Source organism: Haemorhous mexicanus, chromosome 9, assembly GCF_027477595.1.
Source record: "Haemorhous mexicanus isolate bHaeMex1 chromosome 9, bHaeMex1.pri, whole genome shotgun sequence".
In the NCBI taxonomy this organism is placed as follows: domain Eukaryota; kingdom Metazoa; phylum Chordata; class Aves; order Passeriformes; family Fringillidae; genus Haemorhous; species Haemorhous mexicanus.
The window spans coordinates 5669380-5681892 of record NC_082349.1 but is presented as its reverse complement, the minus strand read 5'-3'; the positions used below and the strand labels follow the sequence as shown (position 1 = coordinate 5681892).

At 45.2% G+C, this 12513-nt stretch overlaps 1 protein-coding gene across 2 annotated transcripts in view; it reads right to left on the bottom strand.

Annotated features, from left to right (window-relative positions):
* The window catches only part of LRP8 (LDL receptor related protein 8), a 167990-nt gene extending 159001 nt beyond the window's left edge, over positions 1–8989 (bottom strand). For both annotated transcript variants that reach the window (XM_059853786.1, XM_059853787.1), the window contains exons 1-2: positions 8860–8989; positions 7887–8006 (exon numbers count right to left, since the gene is read on the bottom strand). In XM_059853786.1, coding sequence (XP_059709769.1) covers positions 7887–8006; positions 8860–8929 — 190 coding nt within the window. In that variant the 5' untranslated portion in view covers positions 8930–8989. The remainder of the gene's footprint in view (positions 1–7886; positions 8007–8859) is intronic.
* Between the last annotated feature and the right edge of the window lie 3524 nt (positions 8990–12513).

Sequence of the window (12513 nt, the reverse complement as noted above, 5' to 3'; positions counted from 1 at the left end):
GAAAGTACAGGACTGTGCTCCTGCTGCCATGGAAACTGAGTCCCTCACTGCTCTGGTCCTGGTACAGTGCCACACATGCTCTCAAGCATTTAATAAATATTAATAATGCATTAAATAATATTGAAGTATCAGAAACAGAACATCTAAGAAAAAAAATTGGCAATAAAACTCACTTTACATGGCCGCAGCCCAAAGGTTGCAAGCCTTGCTCCAAGCCAGCTATAAATCCTGTTCTCTCCTAGCTTCTAATACTTGCTCTTGGCATTAAGTGTGAGCTTAGACTGACTGCCAGGCCTTAGCTTAGGCTGAAAAAAACCAGGAAACCTGGAGGAAAAACTGAAACCCTTCCACTTGTCCAACAGGTACCTCTGCAAGGAGCACTTGTGTGTGTTGAGCACTGGACTGGTAGGCAGGAGGCCTCATTTCTGTTCATGGCTCAGCTCTTGTACAGCTGAGTCACTCTGGAGCAGAAGAGCTCTAACACCATTGATTCACCTCTTCATGAGGAAAAAGGCACAGGGCTGCCAGATCTGCCACAGCTCTGGGAAGAAAAGTCATGGGCCTTGCCAGGAACAGAAGCACAGTCTACCAGGGCATCATTACTATGGCAAGAAACAGGATATCTCACCCTGAGAGACCATCAGTGACAGAGCTCACAACCCTGCTTTGAAAATCTTCTGGCTTCTTGCATGTTAAAATCTGGCTTTTGAAAATATTTCAGTGTGCAAGGGTTTAGTTTTATTTTTCAACTAGCTTACAGTATTATTGTAACTTCTAAAGTCTAATCAGCTTTTTATCAGTTGTATTTCAGACAGAATTTCTCACAGAGTAGAAAATCTGAATTAATTTTATCATAGGGCCTTTTACCCTTTTCCCCTCCCTTGTGGGTATCTACATATTAATAATTTTAATGGGAAATAGAGAGTTAGAAAAATGACATTCAACTTTTCCAACACTTCCTGCACGTGCACCATAAAAGAGTGAGGATTTCCCTTTGGCTGGAAGCAACTGTCTGCCCTGGGAGCAGAGCACACCAGAGCAGGCAGACTCCTTTTCTGCCAAGGACATGCTACTGCACAAGACAACAAGCAACAACCCACATCTTCATCTCCATCACCCAAACTCAACTTACTGATTTGTTTTCCTGGGCAAAGGAAAAAATGAAAAAACAACTGACATCTTCCAGCATTTTATAAGGCAGATTCAGAAAAGTGTAGCGACACAGAAAAGCAGAACTGAGGAACAGCATGCTTTGGGAACATCTTTGAAATTACCAGGGAAAAACTGCAGGAAAATGGGAAAGCTGTAGAGAAGAAGAGGACACCAGTAAAAGGACCAGGAGAACTTCACACCAAATCAATCCTACCACAAATGCATCCCTAACACAACATCAGTCTCTGAGGCACACCAAAGACATGGTAGATTTGTCAGTGAATTCAAAAAGCTGATGGTATTGAAAAGGCCAGCAGAAAAAAAAGCTGGGAGTCTGCTGAGGGAATCAGTAATGGTTAGACATTTTCAGGTGTAACAGAGTGTTTAATGGTCCTTTAGGTGGACAATGGAGTCACAAAAACTTATTATTTCTAGCACTGGCAATCTCTTAGTGTAGGTGCATCAAATAAATGTGTTCACCAACACATTACACTTGGTTTCTCTGGTCTCATAATTGCAATTTGAATAAACTTTGGAACATTTTCTGATTAATACTAAATTATCCTAAGTATATTCCACTCTTAACATCAATCAGTCAGAAATCACATCTCTAACCTGTGCTAAGCCAGGGTCTAGAACACTGCAGACACAAGAGAACTGGTCTGCATTGACTTTTCATAGAATCACAGAATGGTTTGGGTTGGAAGGGACTCTAAAGACCATTAGTTCCAAACCCCCTGCCATAGGCAGGGACACCTTTCATTAGACCAGGTTGCTCAGAGCCCCAGCCAGCCTGGCCTTGAACACTGTCAGGAAGAGGCAGCCACAGCTTCTTTATTTTTATACATTAAAATGCTTTGGATGAAATTTACTTACCTTGGCTTAAAATGTAGAATATGCTTCTATCCTCTGAAATGACAGCTCTGAGCTCTCTGATAAACAAACCAAGTTATGTTGGTTTCAACTGTACTTTCATAATTTCCTTCTTGAACTAAATCATTATATTCACTCTTTCCATTCTCCTTGACCTCAGGAAAGTTTTTCAGCTCACAGCTCATTCCTGTAACTGTATCTGGAGCAACTCTTGTGCATTCTTGCTGTAGCACAGCAGCACTCCATAAAACCAAGCTCACTTCCCTCAGTAACCATGTCCCCAGTAGCTTTCCAAGCTCTCCCTTCTGCCTTTTCAGTGATCCCATCTCAGTTCTCTCTTTCTTTCCCAGACTAGGAGCAGAAGTAACAGAAAATCAACACCTTCTGGAAAGCAGTCTGCATCTAGACTGCTTAATAAATAAAATTGCATAAATAAAACTGCTCAAGAAAATGTCCCAGGAAATAGGGAAATGGAGAAGGGCATGTGCTTAAAACTTGGTTTTCTACCTAAAAGTTGCAGCAGGTTGCACTAACAGGGAAGATAATCCAGACACCAAAACCATGCAAGTTAGTTTTTTTCAGAGCAGACAACAAGAATACAATGAAAAATGAAGATAAATTAATAAAAGCATTCACTGTGGAACATAAGAAGTCAGTAAACTGGTTTTGAGCCTAAGCTGGACTCGAATCCAGTACAGACCAAGCAGGCAGCAGCCACACAGAAAAGCAAACAAGTCCTGCCTCTCAACACCAGTCTTCCTAGTGCTTCCAGTTTTGGGATAAGCATGTAAGCTGGCCACACAACACAGTTAAAATGTCACTGACACAATCAAGAGCATATGACCATGCATATGTCAAGGAACCCTAAATTCCACGTGGTGACATGCACAGGATCTCCAGGGTGGCAGGCAGCAATCACTCAGCATACAGGACACTGGCTCAATACAAAACAGAAAGAGAAATTGGAGCAATGCATAACAGAGAACAAAAAGTTATAGAATACATGTGGCATTGTGAGTGCCTGCTGTGACATTTGGTCATGCCCCAAAGGCTGCAAGCCTGGCACACCATTACATTCCTGCACTTCAAAGGCACCCAGACCATACTTAACTCTGCACAGGATCCAGAATTTAGTTTTCAAATGGGCTTTTTTGATATGTTTTTACTCCCAAACTCCAGCTCTAGTGAAACCTAAACTGAAAAGCATAGAGACCATGAGGCTGCCTCCTGGGCTTCCACACAGGCAGCAGGAGTCAAACTCTGCAGACTCTCTGTGCAAAGCCAGTGGAAGCACAGGAGTCCTCCTTCCTCCCAGCTGGAAAGGAAATGTGTCTCAGCTACACAGCCACCTTCTGTAGCCACAAGGCAGGCACGGGCTGAGGTAGGGGAGGTTTGCTGATGCCACATATTTACCCAGCATTCTGTACACATGGGAACAGTTTTTGAAACAGTAACTCCCTTCAGACTGCACCTCACACCTGAGGCAGCCTCAACCCTGTCTATAAAATATCCCCATGAGCAGTCCTCACCAGCAAGCAACATCACAGAAAGGATATCAGTACAAAGGTGGAAAATGGAGCTTTAAACAAGAAATAGTAATTCTGCATTTGGCTGTGTCCCCCTGCAGGCAGGTACAAAGCTGAAACAGTCCTGCAGCTTGTGTTTAATTTTAGGAAACTGGTTAAGCTACTGATTGCTTTTTGCAACTATACCCTTTGCCACTGTCATTCAACAGTGAAACATTTAAGCAGAGATCCTTCAGTCTCTTTCACCCACATGCAGGTCTGGGTTAAAATAAATCATACTTACATCATAAAAATAAAATCAAACAGCTATCAAAGTAAGAGCTGCTATTTTCCGTCAAATATATTGTGTCTGGCAGCTGTTTGCAAGGTCTTCCTTGTTTTCTGCTGGCTACAATGGCAAGCAGGAATAAACTTGTAAAGCTGGGGAAAAAGCCTCCAAGAGCCACTCCCCCTTCAGAACAGCACTCCAGGATTTTCCCTTCTGGGTGATGTGTCACACAGCAGCAGCACCCTGGACACACAGCACATGCATTCCTAGTCTGACCTGGCTTTGCAGCCTCCACCTTTCCTGTGGGAGACACAGAAAAAAGCCAGCATCCCACATTTTGAGTATTGCAGCAAAGAATGCTTTCGCTAAAACACTGTGCCGCAGAAAATGGACATTTTTCCCACTATAAAAGTAGCTTTGATGTTTTATAAAGTTGCTGCTGTACCATGGACATTTTTCCCACTATAAAAGTAGCTTTGATGTTTTATAAAGTTGCTACTGTACCATTACAAAAAATGTCTCAATGACTGTGCATCTGCAAGCATTGTCTGAACCAGCTTGTAAGAGTCTTTCCAGTGTTTCCGAAGAGGAAAATATATCATGGGGAAGGACTAAAATGCATCAACAGAAATCACGTTCAGAACTGCCCTGAGGCCCTGCCCTCATTGTATAGACCACGTTTAGTGCAGATTGTGGCAGTGAAATCTGTAAGTTGTGACCAGGATTTTGTTTTTCCAGGCCTACACAGACTGGACTGAGCCCAAGCAAACCCTTTTGCATAGAGCAGAACAAATAGTTTTAGGACAGGTTTAAACTCTGCAATAGGTACCCAAGGTTTCTAATTCCAAAGCTTAAAATTGGATTTCCCCAGCAGTCCAAACAATGTAACTTCCATTGGTTATCTCTCTGGAGTTAAGCTTCCTCTCCAAAGATACATTATAAGGAACATATCTACTCCCTTTTTATCTTCCTTTCCTCAAAATGGTATAACTTTCTGAAAACATGACAGCAAAACGGCATCTTCATATTTAGACAATCTGTTTACTGCTTTATTTTTATATATTTCTACAACGCACACAAATTAGTGTCTCCTCCTTCTCTCTTGTTAACACTTCACAAGTCATGTGCCTACACACAAAGGAGCACCATCTCCTCCCTTCCTGGCAGCCTCCTTGGCTCCCATTCTTTTGCTAGCCCAGAGACCCTGTCCTGGATAAACTTAACACACCTTAAAAACCAGTACTGCCTTCAGGCCCAGTGTTTGCTGAATTTCCTCACACATCAGTCCTGTGGTAGACAAGTTGAACTACCAGCCACGACAAAAAAGGATTACTCAGTTGAAAGCAAATGCCAAGGATGCAATACACTTTGATTACTGAAACATTCTCCTTAGAATCCAAAACATGATGCCAGCAAATCATGGGGGCTCAGAGGATGGGGGGAAACAGCGACAGACAGGGGACACAACACAAAGGGGACACAGATAAAAACAAACAAATAAAAATTCAGTCTTGTGCAAAGACGATTTCTAGTAGGAAGCCCAAAGAGTCCTGCCAAAAAAAAAAATTCAACTCTTTCCAACTATTTAAGATATTCTTGGTTACAAAATTTTCCAGTTTATTAGAGTGTCTACCACAAGGAATTGGTTTCACAAATTCTTCACACCATAAAGACCATCCTGTCTCTTTAAAAAGGGAGAATATACACAAGCAGCAATGACCTATTACAGATACATTATCAGCTCTGGGAAAAAAAGAATCATCAAGTAATTACAGAGGTTATCAGGGTCCTTATCAGTACTCACTGCCAGCAGGCTACCTGCATATTCATTTCCCTCTCCATCACCACTCTGGCACGCTGAGTTTTCCAGAATAGTTTCTTCTATTGCATATGTTAATAAAATAATTTAAAAATAAATATCTGTTTATTACAGCAGTGAAAACAGAGGCAGTATCTAGAAGCAAAAACATGGAATGTATTTTTTCACCCAGTGAGTAGAACTCCAAACATTCCATATGCTGAAAAGCAGTATGCACTTTCAAAATTAAACAGTGTTCAGAACAATTTAAGTGAGAAAAATGTGCATGGCAAATGTAATTTTTGTCTTTCAGCCTGCTTGAAGAAGCAACTGCAAAGTCTCTCTATTATGAGCTAAATTAACAGTCCATGAGCAATTTCTGTAGTCTGATTCCCAATCAATAATAAATGCCAAATTCAGATTAAAGTGAAGAACATATTTTTACCACCCCCAAACCCAGCAACTATAAAACCCCTCTGAAATAAACCTAAATCAGATGCAATAAGCATTCTAACACAGCACAATCCACACTGAGCTGATGTTCAACAGCATGTTGTTCTACAATCTCTCTCTTTTGACTAAATGCTCAGAGGGCTGCTTCTAAGGAGAAAATAAAAAAGCAGCCTAGATACTGAGCCCCTCACTCATTCAGGGCAAGAGCTCTGGACACAAACCTACTCTTCAGTGTTGAGTTCAGGGTCCAGAATCCGTTCAAGATGCTCCTCCAGCCACGATCCCAACCTCCCAAAAGCAGCTCCAAAAGCACTGCCCACAGGTCACCTGAGCTCACCAAGCCTTTGTGCCACAGCGCACAGAGGTTTTAAATAGAAGGCTTCGAGAACACCATTATATACCTGCTCAGAGATTCTCAGTGCTTCTACAGATTACTGTCTCTCATGGTAAACACAGACACTTCTGAGAAAACTTTCCCAGTTACGCAGTTACGGCCACACAAGAGTCCACAACAGTTCTCAGTCACCCCCAGGTTCCCCGAGTCTTTTGAAATTTGAAACATTCCACATCTAAGTTACCTCTAAATAGTGCCATTATAATTCCTGTAGAAGCCATTTCTATATCTCAATTAATGCTGCTAACTCCCCAGACCATAAAAAACATATAGCAAAAATATAAAGCAAATCCAGTCCTCTGAATAAAGACAGCAACCAGAAAGAAATGTTATGGGGTGTTCAGCAGAACATCTTGTTAGAGTTTAAGAGTTTCTTCACTCCGAATATCACGTGACAGACTTACATGGGAAGATATTAACAGGAAACTTACATATGGAAAAACACATAACCTGACCTTTCTTTTTGTGATGCATTCACTGGGTCTATGAGCTTTGAAGAGTTCACTCACTGAATGCACATTCAGTGCCTATTATTCTACAGAGATAATTCAAGAGATGTGGTACTTGCTACAGTATTTGCAATTTTAAACTCCAAATTACAGACACTTCTCTTCAAGATTTAGGCTCTGTAATTTCTTTTACAGATGCTTCTTGCACTCCATGGCTGAGACAAGTTCTCCCAGGCTATCAGAAGCTGTAAGCAAAATAACAGCCAAGTTATAACAGCACAACCCTACAAAGTAACCAGAGTTTATGGGTTTCCACTGATATGCACCAGGGCCACACCACAGGAGAAGGAATGAGTGCCACTTTCTCAGGATTGGAAGCAGAGATCTTGCTCTCTCTTCCCTTACACTATGAAGGAATTAGTACCACATGGCTGACACTGCCAAACCAAGCAGTGCTACTTGTTTATCTGCCTTGTCACCCTGACTGCAAACATATTTAAACACAAGATTCACACCCACTGCGCATCTTGCAGGATGATTATGGGTAAGCAACATTTCACATGAGCACCTGTCACTCGCCCTAAGCACGGGTCCTTCCTGGGTTTAACATCTCTCCCAGCTGCCCCGAGGACACAAACTGCGCTGTTCCTTATAGGCGCTCTGACCAGAGACGTTGCTGGAGGCGAGGGACAGGCAGAGGGAGGGCAGGGAGCTGCCAGGTGACGCAAGCCGCCGGACTCGCGTTGCCGCGCGGCGCTCCGGGCATCCCGGCCGGGCCGGGCCGGGCGAGCCGGCAGCGAGGAGCCGCTGCCCCGCGGCGCCGCGTCACGGATCTGCTGCTCCCGGCAGCCAATCGGCGCCGCGGCCGGGGACGGCGCGACTTCATTCATTCATTCATAAAAAAGAGGCGCAGCGCAGCTGGGAAGCGCGCCCTTCCCGGCACCCCCGCCCCGTGCGGGGCACGGATACTCACGGCAATCCGCCTCGTCACTGTTATCCGAGCAGTCGTCGTCCTCGTCGCATTTCCAGATGGCGGGGATGCACCGCTCGTTCCGACACTGGAACTGGTTCTCCTCGCACTCCTTGACGGCGCCTGCGAGACACGGGGCCGCGCCTGGGTCAGCGGGGCGCGCTCCCACGGCCGGGCGGCGGGGGCATCCCGGGGCCGCGGACAACCTGGGCAAGACGCCGGGAGCCGCCGCCGGCCGAGTGGGGGCTGCGACTGGGCTCGCCAGGACACAGCGGCTCGGGGCCGGACTGGGGCTGGGCTCGCTGGGGCACAGCAGCTCGATGCGGGGCTGGGGGAGACGCGCCTCCGCGGGAGCACGGCGGCGATCCCGAAGCTGCTTTGTGCAGGGATAAAAGAGGCCATTCCCGTGCTTCCCCGCATTGTTTTAAAGGCGGAGGGAAAAGGAGCCTGGGAATAGAAGATGGTTAAACCCGAAACACAACAGACAAAGAAAAATTATAAAGCGCAGTGATGCTGGGACCTCCTGCGCATCCTTTGCCGGGGCAAAACGCACCGACACCTGGGGACGCGGGGCGGAAAAGGTACAGGCGCCGTCCCGGGAAAAGGGACCTGACCCAACTAAAGTTGAAGGCGGGGGGAGAACGGAGCAAATCTGCTTTACAGACTCGGTGCCGCGCTGCTCTGATGAGGCACAAATCCCCTCTGAAAGGGATTAAAGGTGGCAGCTCCTGTCACCAGCTCTCGGGCTGCATTCGCCCGCTTGAAGAGCTTGCCCGGCCCCCGCAGGTCGCAACCCCCGAGCGTGCCCGGCCCTGCGCAGGTCCCAAACCCCGCGCAGGGCACCGGAGCGAGCGGGCATCCGCGGCCGCACATCCCAGGGAGCCCGTGCCGGCAGGACGCTCGCCCCCTCCCTGGCAGCGCTGAGGCCGGGGGACCCCGGCGCTGAGGGAGAGCGGCCGCACCGCGCCGGACCCACCTTTGCCGAGGTGCAGCTTGAGCAGCAGCAGCTGGAGGAGCAGCAGCCGGGCGAGCGCTGGCCGGCACATGGTGCTCGCTCCCTCCCTCGGTGGCAGCGCGCCGTGTGCTGGGTGCGCGCAGCCGGCGCGCCGCTCGCTGCCCGCCCCGTGCCGACTGCGGCCGGCACCGCCCCCGCCCCGCCGCGCCGCCGCCGTGACGCGCCCCGCTGGGCGGGCCCCGCTCGGCTCGGCCCCGGAGAGCGCGGCCGCCGCCGGCATCCCGCCTCCCGAAGGAACGCCCGAGGGACACCTGCGGGACGCCTCCCCCGGCAGCCCGCGGCCACCGCAAGGAAGCCCCGCAGACGGCACGGCCGCGCGCTGCCAGGCCGGGCTGGTCACTCTGGAGCTCTCGCCGGGAAAGGCGGGACTGGGCCCTGCTGGCTCTGAGTGGGTCAGGCCTTCAGGTCCTGAGCCTTCCTCGGTGGCCCTGTTACAATGATAGCCTCATTCATAATCTTAATTTTATTAAGCCAATTAAACACGCGGGCTCCTTTAAATGGCTCGAGTCACAAATTGTGTGCTCTCTTCATTACTTCAGATCTCCCACTGAGGGGTTTCATTATGACCATACTGATGTGGTCCTCTCCACTTAATTGTATTAAAATTAGTGAGACAAATACCAAGTGTACTAAAGGCGGGCACCTCTCTTCGTAGGGACTGCTAACCCTTTCTACTGCCTAAGCACATGCGGTCTGATCAGTAATAACAAATGGTTTCCAAGCTATCGAGGGCCTTATTTATCACTCCATTTGCACGGTGCTGATGAAGCAATGCACCGTCTTTAATTAACATCACAGCTTCCTTCATACAGTCAGAATTAACAGTATTCCAGTAATCGTTTTATGAGGAGATACTTTATCAAGAGTAACTTGAATCTATCATCACAACAGAGTTAACATGATTATATGTGGAGTGTCATTAAAAAAACAAAATTGAGCACTAATTTTACATAAACAAAGCTTTTCAGTTTCACAGCCTGAAATGCCATTGACTTAAGAACTGGGCTGCCATTTAAAAATGTACCTGTGTCTTTAACAAAAATGTTGCAAGTCATTAGTCAGCAGTGTCACTAATGCATTTGAATCATGTGAAGAGAAGAGCTAATCATTGAGCTATTCCACTAGCAGCTTATAGAGTATTAACAATTTATTCAAGCCTGTTTGAACAATTTTTAGCATGAGAACTGTAGCGCATATTTGTGTTGGCTGCATCAGTGTGATAGATTACAATAATTGCTTAAAGCAAATGAGGTATTTATAATGCATTAGGTCAAATTTCTCTTTTTTAAATGTGTCAAAACACAGATTTATAAAGCTACTGTAATTCATGGCCTCATTCTTCTCTTTTGTAAGTTTGTTTTTTAGTTGAAATTGGAAGTGGATCCAAAGGCAATAATGAAGCTATCTGGTACAAAACAGGTGTGAGTGTGCAGAGCATCAGTCACAGCAATGCTCTGATTCCTGATGGAATTTTGTTTCATTTTAAAAAATCAACCAAACAGGTGTTTTGGCCTGAATGCCTCTCATAGGAAACAACACTAATGAGTTTTTTTTGAGTGAACTTCTCTGGTGACACCTGAGCAGCAGCAATTTCAAGAGCCTTCACTGACCAGCCATTGCAGGGGCTACTGGTAGCCTAGTACCATCTTGTGGACATATGTGTCTCTGAGGAATTGCAGAGGCGAGAAGGAAACTGGAGGTGCTATGGGAGAAGTAGATTGGGCAAAGGAAGCCATTTGGTATGAAAGAGAAATAAAATATAATTTCATCCATCATGTTCCAGTAGTTAAGACTGTTCATTTACCTTTTAATTTACCTCTGTGGTTTATTGCTTCTAGTTGGTCACACACCACTGCACATTAAACAACAAATCACAGATCAGACACCCACTAACACAGCAAGGGGGTACATCAAAACAGTGAAATGCTCTTTCTAAAGAGCTCCATCAGCCAGCTGTCTGTTGTTTGTCATCCATACCATTCTTTTAATCTATTTTACAAATTATTTTTATAGTTCAATTTTTTTCTTAACACAGAACCCACACCTTGTTTCCATATATACATGTTTCAACGATTGGTCCCTTGGAGCCATATATTTCTTATGCTAACTGCAGCTTGTACATCAGAGAAGTCTCTTCAGTGTCAGGATGAATAACTGGATTTTCTGCAGGCTTGTGTTCATACACCAGGTTCTTTACTCCCCCAGGTGTGCAGATATGCACCCTTCCAATCACAGAGTGGGAACTGAATCATTCAGAAGCATGTGAAAAGTGATGCACCAAACTTATTTTGGTGGACGTTCCCCTGGTGTTCCCAGCTTTTGCCCACTGTATCTACACTTCTCCTTGTTTTGCAGAACACCACTGCACAGGTTCAGACCAGGAGTCCACCTTGAGCAACATGCTGCAGGCATTCACACCTGGTGTGCAGTGTGTGTGCAATGCCCAGGAGCATTTCAGTGCCCACAGGGCAGCCAAGAGGCCACAGAGTTGCTGTGCAAGATGAGGTGACCCAATGCCATCCACCCTGACTTAGAGAAAGGCATCAGATTTCACCTAATTTAACTCTGGGAGCCTGGGTGTGATGGTGCCAAGTCAGAGCAGAGTCCCTGCTTTTTTACTCACACTCACAGTCAGGAATGTCAAGAAGCTGAGCACCTCCCCTGCCCTGTGACCACTACTGGAGAGCAGCCCCCAGGGAAGAGAGCTCTCAGGAATGGAACAATGACAGGGGCTTCATTATTTTATCAATAAAATATTTGCTAAATTTAAAAAAAGTATAATGACAGGCTGTGAGGGAAGAGAAACAAGAGGAAAACTGGGAAGCTCTTCAAGCCATAGAGACCAAATTGCTGAGATATTTGTGCTAACTGCCCCCTCATCTCCCTTATCCCCAAAACAATTTCATGTCTTTCTACAATATACTTCTTTCTTCTTTCAAATGGATATTTAAAAACCTGTTCTCCTCTATTTGTATAATAACCTTTGAAAACATGCCCTGTCCACTGGCTGACTTTTTCAGTCTTGTCTTTCAACTAGACAATCCTTCAATCCTTCAATAGCTTTTAGAAATGCTAATGTAATATGTTTTGCAAAAAGATATTGAAATTAAACCTTTTAACTCAAGTTAGCTGAACCAATGCACTACTGACCACATCCCTTAAACTGCCAACTGATGTGTTAGTACCCACAATACTATTTACATTTTAAAGTAAAATTTTCTTTCCAAAACTACTGTGAGTTTTCAGCTATACGTAATGTTGAATATTACATTTAAAACTAAAATTTATTTTCTGCTGCTTCTACTGAGGCACAAAACAAACCACAAGCCCAGCAGTGCATAAATACAGGTTCATTTCTCATCAAGACTTGTCCTTCAGATTCTTACACAGCTCCTGTTTTTTATCTGCTGTGTTCAAAGTAACCAACAGTTTTCACAACCTTCCTTTCTACTTTTGGGATTCACAAACCTACTTTTGTTTGCACGTTGTTTAATAATCTTAAATTTTAAAATGTTTTACTTACTGTATTTATCTGTTTAAGATGTTTAGTCTTTTGCTTTTGGTGAATTTCTTCAAAATCTGCCCATTTTAAACTGCACAGAAAATTTCTTCTAT